The following is a 16,438-nucleotide window of genomic DNA, read 5'->3' as shown; positions in this document are numbered from 1 at the left end:
GTAGGGGGAAGGAGGGGCTTTCATGTGGGACTGAGCACCAGATCTTGAGTGTAGGATTTGACACTATCTTCAGGTAGGTAGATAGTGTCAGAATTGAATTAACTTGTAGGATACCCAGTGTCTTTTGCTGTAATAAATTTTAAGCATGAGTGTAAAAGCTTTTTCAGTGATTCCCTCCAGCAATTTACTGAACTTGAGGGTGGTTTGGGGGACCCCGAAACATTTATCACCGAGTATCACTAACAATCAAGTCTTAGCACATAACCAATCTGCTACAACTGACTAATTTCATTTGTACCAGGAGCAAAATAAGGTAGATTTGTATCAAATGTTGGGTAACACTCAACACTGCCTGGGCATGTCAAGCCATGGATGAACAACTTCAAAAAGGATAGGTAAATCAAATGCTACGGAATCACAACTGCACTTCAAGAAGCACAATAACTAGAAAGCAAATGAACACAGATTGACCTGAATCAGTCCAGACTTTTTCTCTACTACTTGGGGTCAATACTTAATTTTTTTTTTAATGTCACAAAGGCATATTAAAGTCCAGAAGCTACCTAATTCTCTCCAGACTCCAACCCCATTTCTCCATCAGTCTCACTAGTCACTGTCTGATAAATGAAGTCATTCCTGCTGTTCTGTGTCTCTCCTTGCTGCTATTCCTGTTTTTGGTTGTGTCCTACCCTAAGATCCAAGTGAGAAAGCCAGGTATTATTCCCATCTCCTCTTTTCTCGCACCACGCACATCAAAACCAGCAAATTTATCATCTAAACATTTCTCGAGTCTTCCCTAGTCTTTTTATTCCTAATGTCTAAGCTCTAGTACTGGTCCTAATTTTCTCTCATCCATATCACAAAATTATCACTGATCTGTCTTCTCAACTCCACTTTCCTCTAAAATCTACACTCCACTCAGTGGAATGAACTATCAATCCATAATACAAAATCAGACCATTATTCTTTGGTTCCCTAACAACTACAAGATCTTCAGGTGGTATACAAGACTCTGTATGATCTAGAACCTGCTGAATCTCTGCCTTACTTTTTTCCCTAATCTTTGCTTTGTAAGTTATGCTTCCTTCTTTCTTCTTGAAAAAAGCAGTTGGTCCTTGGCTGGTTCTTTTTCCCTTGCTGCCACTGCTCAAATGCAGAGAATTCCACAGAATTCAATTTTTAGCCCTTCTTATGAATCTTACTCAATGTCCATATTTTCAGGAATCCCTTAAATACTGATAAATCTCAAATCTGTATTGCCTTTTCTTTCTTAAAAACATTACTACGCATGAACAGCAAGTAAATCAGAATCAATTGTCTGTCCTACAACAACCTCATCATCTTCCTAGACCAGTCTCATCCTTTTGTTTGACTCCTGATGATGATGGTTCATGGCATTTTCACCCATATAGATTGCCAAAGTAGAAACCAAAGTAACTTTTATTTCTCCTTCTTTTTGATCCTTTCCTCTTGAAGTTCTACTCACTTTATCTCCCCTAACTGCTTCAAGTTCATGCCTTCATCAACTTCCTTAAACCTACTATGATAGCATAATAGGCCAGCCTACATTCAAACTTTCCCCGTTCCAGACCTTCCTTACCTCGTCCAAGTTATCTGACTATAACACACATAAGCACATCACTCCTCTATTTAAAAATCTTCAATGACTCCGCACTGATTAAAAGATAAAGCCCAAACTCCTTAACACAGGATTCAAAATCCTGCAGCTTAACTCCCCAGCAAGGGTGTTGGGGGTATTAACTACCCATATTCTCCACAACCCTCCATGTATTCTCTTGAGTCCTTAGTATCTTTCCTTATATACTTGAAATGACTTTTTTAACCTGACAAAATCCTACTCATTCTATATTTTAAACCCTTAATAAATGCCAGCTATGAACATACTCATCCCTGCCACCTCTATCACCACTCCACAACCATCCTTCTCCTTATTATAATGATTATTTCAAATGTTACCTTTTTAGTGAAGCATTCTGGTTGCCAGAGAGAATATGTGCTTTCATAATTCTAGCATTTTGGTCATTTTCCTATTTTACTTTTCTTGATTATTTGCAAACCACATTGTGTGTTTATGTGATCATAGTATGAAAGAGCATACAATTCTCAGCTATGGCTCTTATTCATTGTATGAGTTTACTTAGGTTCTTTTACTTTACTGAGTTTCAATCTCCTTACTTATAAAATAGGACAACAAAACATATAAGGGAGCTTGTAAGATAAAAGAGATTATAGAAACAATTTCAGCACACCAAGTCATTGACAAAAGTTCCCTCCTTTCACTCTTTTTATCTGCTTCTAATGTTTAGGTCTTAGAGGGCAGAGCCTCCATGTCTTCTTCACCTTTGAGCCTACAATTCTTGGCACAATTCTGGTTTATGTGGAATAATCTGTGTTTGTTAAACCTGATAGATATACTTATTACTATAGTACTTTGTCACTCTAATACCTCTAGTTTTCAAATAAATATGACCAATAGATGCTAGAAGCTTTTATTTCACCTATAATCAATTCCATAATGTCCTAGGGGAAAAGCCTTAATGGAAATATCAGGTATTTTGCTTATTTCCCCTTTAATCATAGCTCTCAGAAAGCTTAGGACTAACTTTAGCATTCAAAAGCAACAAATATGTTTTAAAAAATAATTTGCCTCTTCCTCCTTTCTTTTAAGATATTTATTATCTTATATCTTTTGATAAGCCCCTTTTATATCCATTTTGGAAATAGAACAGTATATTAACTAAACAGATTTCACTGAATTTCTATGACAGTTTAGACTAACACATCACAAATAAAAAGTTACTTTAGTTACCTTTAAAAGATTCTTCTCTAAGAGCCTAAGGCCTAAAATTAACTAGGGAAATGTGTGGTTCAAAGTTTATATAACTATATTGCCTCTTTAGAAATGTTAGCGATGATGTATTTTCTTCATCCCAATGATAAATTACACATAATTCTGACACACATACACACACATTATGTATGTGTGTAGACAAAGATAGGATTATAAAAACACAAACATACAACAAATCAGAAAGAGATCTTAGTTAGAACATGAGAAGCCAAATCAATGCTAGATCAACACCAGAATTAATTCTAAATTCACGGAAACTTATCCACTGTTTTACTCTGTAGAAGAATAACATTTAGCCTTGCTTGCTACATTAGGAGAATTTTTAGATTGCCCAATAACAAAGTTTGCCAGAATACATATACTAAATGTTTAACTAAATCCCATGTAAGAACAGATTATCCAAAAATGCCTTTGCATTTAAAACTATACCTGATATCCTTCAATACTGTATCTCAAAAGGCAGTGGCATGGCAGGCAGTGTAGTTTCACAGAAATTAAACAAGATCTGTCATCAGAAGATCTGTTTTAAATACCAACTTTGACCCTTACAAGCTCTACAACTTTGGGTAAGTCACTTCATCTTTCCCTAAGGCTCAATTTCTTATTCTTTAAAATGGGGACACTAATATGTAGCCTATGTATTATAAGAATCAAATAAGATTTTTTAAAAATTAAGGTGCTTTACCACTTTATAAATATTAACACTTAAAAACACTAATAATAATGATACAAATGACTAAACTAACTACCTATGTGATAATTTCTCTAAAGTTAACATTTTTGTTGTCTGATTTAAGATAATAAACTTAATTTAACCTTTATCCTATTTCTGAAAACTACATATATATTGTGGAAGCTTGATAAGCTAATAAGATATAAGTTGACAATTATTAAAAGCATAAGAATAAACAACCCGTTCAGTGCCATCAAGGGCAAAATCCCAAATCAAAGCTTGTTTTACTTACGTTTATGTCTGTATGGTATATGAGGACACATAATGCTGGCAAAATCTGAGGAAAGAAGATAAACAACAAGTAACACTAGAGTTGATGAATATGTCTTTGTAAAAATGATTAACTGTGATTTTTTAAAAAGCAGTAAATACTATTTGCAGGGCAAGAAAAGTAACATTAATTTTGTTTGAATTTGTATTAGGAAAATGAAAATCTGATTAAGTTCAATCTGAAAAACCAAAAATACACTTCAGATGTCTAAAATATCCAGATAAATCTAGAAGAGATTAATGTACCTTAAAGGAAAACATTTGTTTTCAATAATCTTCTTTATGATATACAATGTTAACTGGAAAGAATGGAGATACAAGCATATAGTATAACTATTTTTAAAAAGCTATTCTTAAAACTGCCATCATTGTCTCACCTACCTGTTTAAAGTAAAAAATAAGATTTTAATTAATAAATTACTTGAGTCAAATTAAAATTTTTGACCTTAGATTTAGTCAAAAAAAAATTATGACAAGTACAAAGTATAAAGTTTGCTGCACTCAAGATATTACAGATCTTTTTTAAAATCAGGAAGAAGGGGGTGAAAGGGGGGGGAATCACTAAGTACCCTTTCCATAAGAGCAAGAGGTGGCAGAAGATGGTGAAAGATGTCAATTAAAAAGCTTAAAGATTCACAGTCAACATTTCTCTACACAGAAATGTTTAAATGATTAAAGATTACATAAGACTTTTAAAAACTTAAAATATTCAGACCCGTTTACAAATTAGCATAAACAGACAAGATTTTACTTTGTTTTAATTAGCAGATTTAACACAAAGCATATTGAGAACATATTGATAAGCTAATAAGATATAAGTTGACAATTATTAAAAGCATAAGAATAAATAACCCGTTCAGTGCCATCATATTGAGAACATGAATTTTGTCAGGGATCAAGAGAAATTTCAATTGGACTTAACGCAAAATCACTTAAGAATATTTGCATATAAGTACACTACTTTTATCTATAGCAGTCCCTTATTTTTTTAGTGCTAAACCAACAGTGCAAGGTAGTAATAAAACTTTCGAGATTTTATTTTTTTCTTTTGTATTTTTCAGTTTTCCTTTTATGAACATAGTCGTTTAAAAATAAGAGTTAGTGTGGACTGACATTCTTTTAGGTGCCCCAAGAATCTCAACTTTCATTTCACAGGAATCAAAAATTAAATATGATATGCTACTTAAAAAAATCTCATACCTGCAATGAAATCAGAATATGCATTATTTCATTCCCTGTACATGAAAATCTAAAGCATAAACATAGGGAAAATATACCATCTGGCCTTTGCAATTCTTCATTTACCTCCTGAACTGTCTCCATAGGCGGTGGGGGGTCTTTATTCCTGCAGAGATTGACAATGACCCATGTGACGTTCCGAAGGAAGGTGATGGGAATGGAGGGATTGATGAAGGACAGAAGAGGTTTGACAACTCCCAGTGATATGACATAATCTCTACATTGAGGACCATCACCTACAGAAATGAAAATTGTATTTAAAAAAAAATTACATTCAGGATGAGAAAGTCTGAAATGTATGCAATGACTCATGTTGGGACACTGATGTTCTATGTTTCCTCACCATTAGTCAAGGGCATCAAGGGCTGCTGTTTCTCCAGATTTTGATTTGGGGAACACAAATTTAACCTACCAATCCTGATAGCAAATTGCATATCCATTTCAAAAAGGTACCATATCTTACATTAGTATTTATGAGGCAAAAAGACAGTCAAGCCATGTTAAAATTAGAGGAAACATAGTGTGTAATGGCTATGCCAATGTAGGAAAAAAGTTAACTGAGATACTTAATTGGAATCTTTTCAAACCTAAATGCAACTTACCTATAATGTTTCCCAAAGCCCATACTGCTTGTTCACAAACATTCTGATGTGGTGAATGGAGAAGTCTCAGAAAAAGAGGTACGGCATCTACGATAAAGAAAAACGATTTATACAAGTCAAAAATTTACAAGGGAGTCACAAAAATTAAATAAAATCCATGATAATACAAAGGAAAATTACCAAACCACAAAAGGAAGAAGAAAGGAACAAAGAGGATATACCAATTCAACTGCAAAGATAAGTTCAAAATGGCAATAAACACACATCTATCATTAATTACTGTAAATGTTAATGGACTAAATGCTCCAGTCAAAAGACATAGAGTGGCAGAGTGGATAATAAAGCAAGAACCTTCACTATGCTGCATACAAGAGACCCACTTTAGGGAGAAGGACACATATAGATTGAGAGTGAAAGGATGGAAAAGGATATTCCATGCAAATGGAAAAGCCAAAAAAGCAGGTGTTGCAGTACTGATTTCAGACAAAATAGACTTTAAAACAAAGGCCATAAAGAAAGATAAAGAAGGACATTTTATAATGATTAAAGGAGTGATACAAGATGAAGATATTACACTCGTTAACATATATGCACCCAATATAGGAGCACCTAAGTACATACAAGAATTACTAACAGAGATAAAGGGGGATATTGATGGGAATACAATCATAGTTGGAGATTTTAACACTGCATTAACATCACTAGACAGATCTTCCAGACAGAAAATAAACAAGGCAACAGAGAAATTAAATACTACAATAGAAAAACTAGATTTGGTGGATATTTTCAGAGCTTTACACCCCCAAAAAATAGAATATACATTCTTTTCAAGTGCACATGGAACATTTTCCAGGATCGATCATGTACTTGGACACAAAAGAAACCTCAACAAATTTAAGAAGATAGAAATTATCTCAAGCATCTTTACTGACCACAATGCCATGAAACTGGAAATCAACAACAGAGAAACAAAGGAGAAAAAAAGAAAAGCATGGAGATTAAACAATATGTTATTGAAAAAACAATGGATCAATGAGGAAATCAAAGCTGAAATTAAAAAATACCTTGAGACAAATGATAATGAAAGCACAACCACTGAAAACCTATGGGACACAGCAAAGGCAGTGCTAAGAGGGAAGTTTATAGCGATACAGGCCTTTCTCAAAAAAGAAGAACAATCTCAAATAAACAAGTTAACCCACCACCTAAATCAATTAGAAAAAGAAGAACAAAAAGCTCCAAAAAGCAGCAGAAGGAAGGAAATAATAAAGATCAGAGAGGAATTAAATACAATAGAGATTAACAAGACCATAGAAAAAATCAACCAAACCAAAAGCTGGTTTTTTGAAAAAGTAAATAAAATCGACAAACCTCTGGTCAAACTCACAAAGAAGAAAAAAGAGAGAGCACAAATTAGCAAAATAAGAAAGGAAAATGGAGAAATTACAACAAACAAAATAGAAATACAGAATATCATACGAGAATACTATGAAAAACTATATGGAACCAAACTGGATAACCTAGAGGAGATGGACAAGTTTCTGGAAACATACTGTCCACCAAAACTGAATCAAGAAGAAACTGAACACTTGAACAATCCGATCACTAGGAAGGAAATAGAAATAGCAATTAAAAACCTCCCTACAAATAAAAGTCCAGGACCAGATGGCTTCACCGGGGAATTCTACCAAACATACAAAGAAGAACTCATACCAGTCCTTCTCAAACTCTTCCAGACGATTGAAAAGGAGGGAATACTCCCAAACTCATTCTATGAAGCCACCATCACCCTGATACCAAAACCAGGCAAAGACACTACAAAAAAAGAGAATTATAGGCCAATATCACTGATGAACATAGACGCCAAAATCCTCACCAAAATTTTAGCAAATAGAATCCAACAACACATAAAAAAGATTATACATCATGACCAAGTGGGGTTCTTCCCAGGGACACAAGGCTGGTTCAACTTACGCAAATCAATCAATGTAATACATCACATCAACAAGAGAAAGGACAAAAACCACATGATCATCTCAATCGATGCAGAAAAAGCATTTGATAAAATTCAATACCCATTTATGATAAAAACTCTCGCCAAAGTGGGTATAGAGGGAACATATCTCAACATCATAAAAGCTATATATGACAAACCTACAGCCAGCATAGTTCTCAACCGTGAAAAACTCAAAAGCTTCCCACTAAAATCTGGGACAAGACAAGGATGCCCACTATCACCACTCCTATTCAACATAGTCCTGGAAGTCCTAGCCACAGCAATCAGGCAAGAGAAAGAAATAAAAGGGATCCAAATTGGAAAAGAAGAGGTAAAAGTGTCATTATATGCTGACGACATGTTACTATATATAGAAAACCCTAAAAGGTCCACAAAAAAGCTACTAGAGCTGATCGAAGAATTCAGCAAGGTAGCAGGTTACAAAATTAATGTTCAAAAATCAGTTGCCTTTCTTTACACTAACGATAAATCAACAGAGAAAGAAAGTAAAGAAACAATCCCCTTTAAAATAGCACCCAAAGTAATAAAATATCTGGGAATAAATCTAACCAAGGAGGCGAAAGAATTATACACAGAAAACTATAAACCATTGATGAAGGAAATTAAAGAAGACTTTAAAAAATGGAAAGATATTCCATGCTCTTGGATTGGAAGAATCAATATTGTTAAAATGGTCACACTGCCCAAGGCAATCTACAGATTTAATGCAATCCCTATCCAATTACCCAGGACATATTTCACAGAACTAGAACAAATCATAATAAAATTTATATGGAACCATCAAAGACCTAGAATTGCTAAAGCATTACTGAAGAGAAAGAAAGAGGCTGGAGGAATAACTCTCCCAGACTTCAGACAATACTATAGAGCTACAGTCATCAAGACAGCATGGTATTGGTACCAAAACAGACATATAGACCAATGGAACAGAATAGAGAGCCCAGAAATGAACCCACAAACTTTTGGTCAACTCAACTTCGACAAAGGAGGCAAGAATATACAATGGAATAAAGACAGTCTCTTCAGCAAATGGTGTTGGGAAAACTGGACAGCAGCATGTAAAACAATGAAGCTAGAACACACCCTTACACCATATACAAAAATCAACTCAAAATGGATTAAAGACTTAAACATAAGACAAGATACAATAAACCTCCTAGAGGAAAACATAGGCAAAACATTATCTGACATACATTTCAAAAATTTTCTCCTAGAAGAAATAAAAGCAAGAATAAACAAATGGGACCTAATGAAACTTACAAGCTTCTGCAGAGCTAAGGAAACCAGAAATAAAACAAGAAGAAAACCTACGGAATGGGAGAAAATTTTTGCAAGTGAAACCGACAAAGGCTTGATCTCCAAAATATATAAGCAGCTCATACGACTCAATAAGAAAAAAATAAACAACCCAATCCAAAAATGGGCAGAAGACCTAAACAAGCAATTCTCCAAGGAAGACATACAAATGATCAAAAAACACATGAAAAAATGTTCAATATCACTAATTATCAGAGAAATGCAAATCAAAACTATAATGAGGTATCACCTCACACCAGTCAGAATGGCCGTCATTCAAAAATCCAAAAATGACAAATGCTGGAGAGGCTGTGGAGAAAGGGGAACCCTCCTACACTGCTGGTGGGAATGCAGTTTGGTGCAGCCACTATGGAAAACAGTGTGGCGATTCCTCAAAAGACTAGGAATAGACTTACCATATGACCCAGGAATCCCACTCCTGGGCTTGTACCCAGAAGGAAATCTACTTCAGGATGACACCTGCACCCCAATGTTCATAGCAGCATTATTTACAATAGACAAGATGTGGAAACAGCCTAAATGTCCATCAACAGGTGACTGGATAAAGAAGATGTGGTATATTTATACAATGGAATACTACTCAGCCATAAAAACCGACAACATAATGCCATTTGCAGCAACATGGATGCTCCTAGAGAATGTCATTCTAAGTGAAGTAAGCCAGAAAGAGAAAGAAAAATATCATATGAGATCGCTCATATGTGGAATCTAAAAAACAAAAACAAACAAACAAACAAAAACAAAGCATAAATACAGGACAGAAATAGACTCATGGATAGAGAATACAGACTTGTGGTTACCGGGGGGGGGGGGCGGGGTAGAGGGTGGGAAGGGATAGACTGGGATTTCAAAATTGTAGAACAGATAAACAAGATTACACTGTATAGCACAGGGAAATATACACAAAATGTTATGATAAATCACAGAGAAAAAAATGTGACAATGAGTGTGTATATGTCCATGAATGACTGAAAAATTGTGCTGAACACTGGAATTTGACACAACACTGTAAAATGATTATGAATCAATAAAAATGTAAAAAAAAAAAAAAAAGAAAAGAAAAACGATTTATACTGCAAGTGATGAGTTTACACATTTCAGCCTAAATAAACTGATAAAACATACAGAGCCTGGAGCACTACAGTTGCCCAATATAGTTCATTAAATGATAAATGTGGCAAATACATTTACCCTAAGAATAATAAACTTTAGTATTTTCTTCTAGTAATACTCAAGTAACAGACCTACTGACAGTGTCTAAAAGTTGCTATTGTGCTATTAGAAGAAAACAGCAGCATGAAATTCTATCTAAAATGTATTAAATAAAAGTTTCTACCCTGAATGTTACATGTAAACTTAGAATATAATACTTCAGTCAATGTGATCCCAATCACTGACATGAGATTAATTAAAGAACTGATTATTCTCATATCAGGCCTACTTTATATTTCACAATAATATATCATTATAATGCTTACTCTTTACATAACTTACACGTTAACTCAAATTCTAAAACACTGGTATCATACTGATTCCAGTAGGAAACTAAGCATAAGTTAGATCATTTTCTCTTAAATTTCAGTCAATTGTATACTACCTCTGGGATTTTTAGCTGTATCTATGCACTACCTGTATTATTTATTTAACATTTAAATTAAAATTGACTCACTTTTTAACCACTTTATTGAAATATAATTTATATGCAATATAATTTATCTGTTAAAGTGTATAATTCAATGATTTTTAGTATTTGTACAGAGCTGTGTGGTCATCACCACAATCTAATTTTACAACATTTCCATCACCCCGAAAAGAAATCTCATACCCAGAACAGTACTACTACCCACTCCCAGCCCTAGGCAACCATTTACTCTGCTTTCAGTCCTCGAGATTTTCCTATTCTGGACATTTTCATATAAATGAAATCGTATAGTATGTGTTTTTTTTGTTTAGATTCTTTCACTTAGCATAATGTTTCTGAAGTTCATCCATGTTGTAGCACATATCAGTATTTCATTCTTTTTATTTTTAAAAATTTCATTTTTTTATTGCTGAATCATATTCCATAGTATACTACATTTTGTTATCTACTCATCAGCTAATGGATACTGGGGTTATTCCTATTTGGGGAATATTATGAGTAACATTGTTGCAAACATTTCTGTACAAGGCTTTCTGTTTTTCATATCTCTTGGTTCTACATAGTAGGGGAACTGCTGGGTCATATGATAACTCTATGGTTAACCTTTCAATAGACTGTTTTTCAGAAAGGCTGCAATATTTTACATTCTCATCAGCAATATATGAGGGTTTCAATCGACTCATATTTGTATTTTAACTCATTTTATCCCTTCTGTAAATAGAATCCCAGTATCACTTACCACATATAGAAAATAATCAAAAACTTTAAATGAAAACAAAAAACTGTTATTAAATTATACCCACTAATCTCTACTGAAAGCCCTAGTCTAGAAATCTGTTCCACTTTTGTTACAATCAATATCTAACTGGAAATCTTCTCCCTGACATCACTGAAATATCTAAAACAAAAGAGGAAGAGAACAGTATTCTCACTCCCTGATTCAATGTAACTTATTGCTATATCATTTACTATTTAGCATCATCTTGAGTACCACCTAAAGTCTGTTAAGTGCCACACTTCAGACTACCTGGTGACATCTTTCAAAGAGCTTTTGTCAGATTGGGTCAACACACTAATAGCCCATCTTAAGGTAGGCAAAATTTTAAAAATATTTATGTTACAAGCTAAAAGGCCTAAGCTACTCAGCACCTTGGAGGTACCAGAAACAAAAAAATTTAAATTATTAGGAGATGATCTCTACCCAAAAAGAAAAAACTCTTATTTACTTTTTAGTAACCACAATTAAAGTTATTTAATGATAGATTAATGATAGTTATGGTAAAGATATCAACTATCAAAAGTAACTTATAATAGTCACAAGCTTAAAAATGTTGTAAGATAAAACTTTACACTAAAACTCCACTTCCTTCCTTAACAAAAAAGGCCCAACGAGTAAGGAAGTTAATGTACTTACTAGACTGTACAACAGCTTGAGTCTGTGCAGAAGTTCCTGATGCTATATTAGTTAATGCCCAAGCAGCTTCAAACTGTAATGAAGGACTGTAAAGAACAATAAAAAATCTTTAGACACATAACTACCATTTACATTTATGACCCATAGATTATCCTTTACCTTGTCTTTGAGTTTCACTTTGCTGTGTCCCATGTTGGACATCTACACCTGAATGTCTCAAAGTCCACCACTGGGTCTCAAAGTCAGTCAATATAAACCAACTTCTTTATGTCCATCAATAGTTGCAACATTCAGTCAGTCTTTATTTTCCTTGACTCCTTCCTCTCCCACAGACATCTAATTAATAGGTCATGTCAATTTTACCTCATAAATATTCATTATATTTATAGCACCAACCCTAATATCACTGTGCTAGCTGAGGCCCTCACCATCTCATCTGAATCATTGCCACAACTTCTAGACTGGTCTTAAAGCTCTGATTCCACCACACCATCTGCTTTAAACACTGGAGATATTACAAGGCTTCATAATTTTGCTGAAAGAATAAGATCATTGTAATTTGGAATAGTGATGGAAGACCTCACAAAGAAAGTGAAAACTGAACTAGCTTTTCAAAGAATAATAAAGAAAAAAAGGCACTGATAGCTAGAAATACAAATAAAAGTATCATGGGTGGGATAATCATGATGTGTACAGACTAGGAAGAGGTCAAGAGAGCTGAAGCCAAGAAGATATGCAAAAATATAATATGGGATGCAACTGGAAAGGTAGGTTATCTAAGTGTGTGAGTTGTGGAGGGGGGCAGGACTCAAATCTCAGGTTTCAGAACTTGAAATTTATTCTATAGATATACTAAGTATAGAGTGCCACTGAAAAGTAAAGAAAATAAAATTGGAGTGCATGGTGTGCAGAACAGATTAAAAAATGTTAAAGACTGATGTAGAAAAAATCTGTTAAAAGGAAATTATATTTATTAAATTAGGATATAGCTGAAAAACATAAATTCCTTTAAATAGAATACCAAAGGGGGAAGAGGTAATAGAGAGCAAAAAACAAGAAGATTCAGGTTAGGGACTTAGAAGAAACTATAAATATCAAAGAAAGAGAGTGAGGTTGTTAATATCAAAAGGTTAGAGAGATACAAGAAGGACAAGGTTTTATGGTGAATAAATGTCAGCAATACAGCAGGTGGTGAGGTTAAAAAGATGGCACAGAAGGGAGAACAGAGGAGCAGACAAGAACTACATGATGAATTTTGGCAAAATAAGAGGGTATCAGGGCAGAGGAGAAATAAAAGGATGATATGAGCAAAGATGAGACAGTGTATGTTGTCCCTGACTGGAAGAAGAAAGGGTTTTTAGGTTATGCTAGGTGGTTTGGCAAAATACTGAAAATGAAGGTCTTAAATGAGAAAACAAAGATGTAAAAAGTACAATTACAAAGCCAAGGAGTCTTCTAAGATGTCATTTGAAAAAAGAGAGAGAAGATAGAGAAAAAATAAATAATGAATGCAGCAAGTAAACAATAAATGAACATTTATTATAAACTTGGTATTGTGTAGTGTTTTATATATATTATTTTCATTCCTCACAACCACCCAAATTTTATAGATGAGGTATTTGCGGCTTAGAAACTACCTGGGTTTGGTCCACAGCAAACCCTGAATTTAAACCAAGTCTATTTGGCTCCAAAGTCTATGGTCTTTTATATTATAACACAATTTTCCATGACAAATCCATCAAGTCAGATCAAAACTACTGACAATTTTCTATTTTTACTTTGGGTGGTAGTTACACAGTTCTGTACATATTTTCATATACTCTTCTGTATATATGCTGTATTTCACAGACATACCCACACAAATGAGTCTATGCCAAAGACTGGAAAGTTAAAAAAAAAAGGAGAAGAAAGAAAAGCAGACCAAAAACAAAGAATGCCCTAAAGGCCGAGGTACATATAACTTTTTTTAAGAACTGAAATAACAGTTATTTTTACTTAAATAAATCATGTTACAGGAAATATATATGATAGTATAAAAACGTGGTAAGGGCTTTTGGAGGGATGGTTATGGAACACCATGGAAGCAGAAGAAAGTTATTTTTAAATAATAAGAACCCTCAGTGGCAGCATTTATATACCACTATTTTTATCTAGTTAAATGAAAATCCCATAGACATTTAACAAAATATTCCAAGTTTTAGTCTAAATGTGCCTTAAATGCAACATTAGCCTTTGTTTTAATATATCTTGGACTTCAAACTTATATTCTCATCAGTTAATCCAAACTGATGAGGTTTAAGATATAGCACATTGAGATATCTCTAAACACTAACAGAAATGGGGCCAGTACCTCAAAAGATATCAAGTGGTGTTTTCCCCTTTCTATTTTGGAAAATTATAATCTGCCCTCTTACTTTTAGCCTATCACAAATAAAAAGCATGATGTTAGATAACTAATCACAGTTAGAGTTCTGTTAAAGACTTTGTAGAGTATCAGTGAATTAGCTGGAATACTCCCAGGGTAAGAAAGAGCTACTCAGTTCTGGAAGCCATTCATGTTGACTCAAGTCATGAGGATAATCTATATATAGACGCATAAGCAAAGAGTGACTCAAACACTATTTGGGTTGTTTTAAAATATTACTTAAAAAAACAACTAGCAAATAAAGACTATAAATATTTGAGATAAGTTATAATAGACAATAAATAAGCTAAAATTTTCCTAGAAAATATACACACACTTCATAAACTAAAAAGAGAAACTCTAGCTCTGCTGAGTATGATCAGAGAATAAGGAAATTACATTAAAATGCATGACAAATGAGAAATGTAATAAATGCAAAACCAAACTGAACCCATTGGTTAAGTTAACAATCACTAATTTTCAGTTAGCTGAAAAACTGAACAGGAAGTCAAATTCATACTTACTTATCATCCCTTTCTAGACATTTGACTAGAATTGGTAAAATCCCAGATTTTATTAGGTCATCAATTGGGGGGTTTCTGTCACTGGATAGTAGCTTTCTAGAAAAGAAATATAAGAAATTAACTGCTACAATGTTCAAACTGTGAACAGAAATAACAATGCACTACTTCTAGACCATCAGCTAAGACTCCCTAGGTGTGACATAATTCTTTCTCTGAACAAATTAGTATTTACCTTGCAGCCTGGACAGCACTCAACTGGACCACTGGGTTATCACTTGTGGCATTCTGCAACACCAAATGTAAATTTCAGAAATTAAAAATAAATCAATTTCAAAATACTTCGAAATGAGGCTATTAAATTAACAACATACCTGCAATATAGCTTCTAGTGTTACATTTTGCTTAAAAAGAAAAAAAAATAGTTCAGCAAAGAGTTTAATAGCAAAATTATACTTATTAAATAGTCTACTAAAGTTAAGAGTTAATATACTTTAATTATTGTAAAATTGGTCTTAGACTAAAAATGAAGTTCTCCCGTTGTTATAAAAAATATTTTAAAAACACTTTATAAGAACATGGCAACTTACTGCTTTAAAATCAGCATCAACATCTGAATCTTCTAAACTTTCTTCTTGGGGAACATTTCTTTTTTTCAGTAAATGTTCATCTCTTTTGTTCTGAAAGGCAATCAACAAGTGGTTAAGAAGTCATGAAGGTTACTATTAGTCAAAAATCTATTAAAATTATTTCAGTTTTATCATGCAATTGTGAAACAAACATTAAATCTCTACCTAAGGATAATATGAATTAAGTGTGTATGCTGCAAACCAATGACAGGCCACATTCTGGATATGGTAACAAAATTAACTGGTTTAAAGACCACCTTTCATACACACACACACACACACACACTCAATTTATTAAGCACCAACTGTTTTGACTAATACTGTGCCTCCTAATCTGCAGTGAAGATTTAAATTTGGGGATACATTATTATTATTACAAAAGTCTAACAAATATATTTCAACTAGTATGCTAGCTTTCATCAACTTATTGCTATTGGTAGCCTAAAGCAATTCATTAAGAAGTCAGGTTAATGAGAAAAAGTTCACTGTTCAAATGTTAAGGTCTGTACGTTTGTTGGGAGTGTGGAGAATGGGAATTCATTAGCATAAATGCCATCTACTTGCCATTATCTCAGATTTAAACTCTTGCTATCTGGCTTTTACAACAAGAATTCTCTACTAACAAAAATATTTCTACATTTTACGGGATTTCAACTCTTTGTAGTGGCAACTTGGGCCTTTTCACATAATATATAACTGGATAAATTACAATTTTCTCTAAGGTTTTAGTTTGTTTATAGAATTAAGTCAAAATAAATTAGATAAAAGACTAAATGAT

General features: G+C 33.6%; 1 protein-coding gene across 1 annotated transcript in view; it reads right to left on the bottom strand.

Annotated features, from left to right (window-relative positions):
* The window catches only part of KPNA3 (karyopherin subunit alpha 3), a 79,983-nt gene that overhangs the window by 16,191 nt on the left and 47,354 nt on the right, over positions 1-16,438 (bottom strand). Inside the window, exons 3-10 of the mRNA XM_072976212.1 lie at positions 15,622-15,711; positions 15,406-15,435; positions 15,267-15,319; positions 15,035-15,130; positions 12,107-12,192; positions 5,717-5,803; positions 5,181-5,350; positions 3,838-3,882 (exon numbers count right to left, since the gene is read on the bottom strand). Of these exons, the coding sequence (XP_072832313.1) occupies positions 3,838-3,882; positions 5,181-5,350; positions 5,717-5,803; positions 12,107-12,192; positions 15,035-15,130; positions 15,267-15,319; positions 15,406-15,435; positions 15,622-15,711 (657 nt within the window). The remainder of the gene's footprint in view (positions 1-3,837; positions 3,883-5,180; positions 5,351-5,716; positions 5,804-12,106; positions 12,193-15,034; positions 15,131-15,266; positions 15,320-15,405; positions 15,436-15,621; positions 15,712-16,438) is intronic.

The sequence above is a fragment of the Vicugna pacos genome, chromosome 14 (genome assembly GCF_048564905.1).
Source record: "Vicugna pacos chromosome 14, VicPac4, whole genome shotgun sequence".
In the NCBI taxonomy this organism is placed as follows: Eukaryota; Metazoa; Chordata; class Mammalia; order Artiodactyla; family Camelidae; genus Vicugna; species Vicugna pacos.
This window is presented reverse-complemented; position numbering and strand designations above follow the sequence as displayed.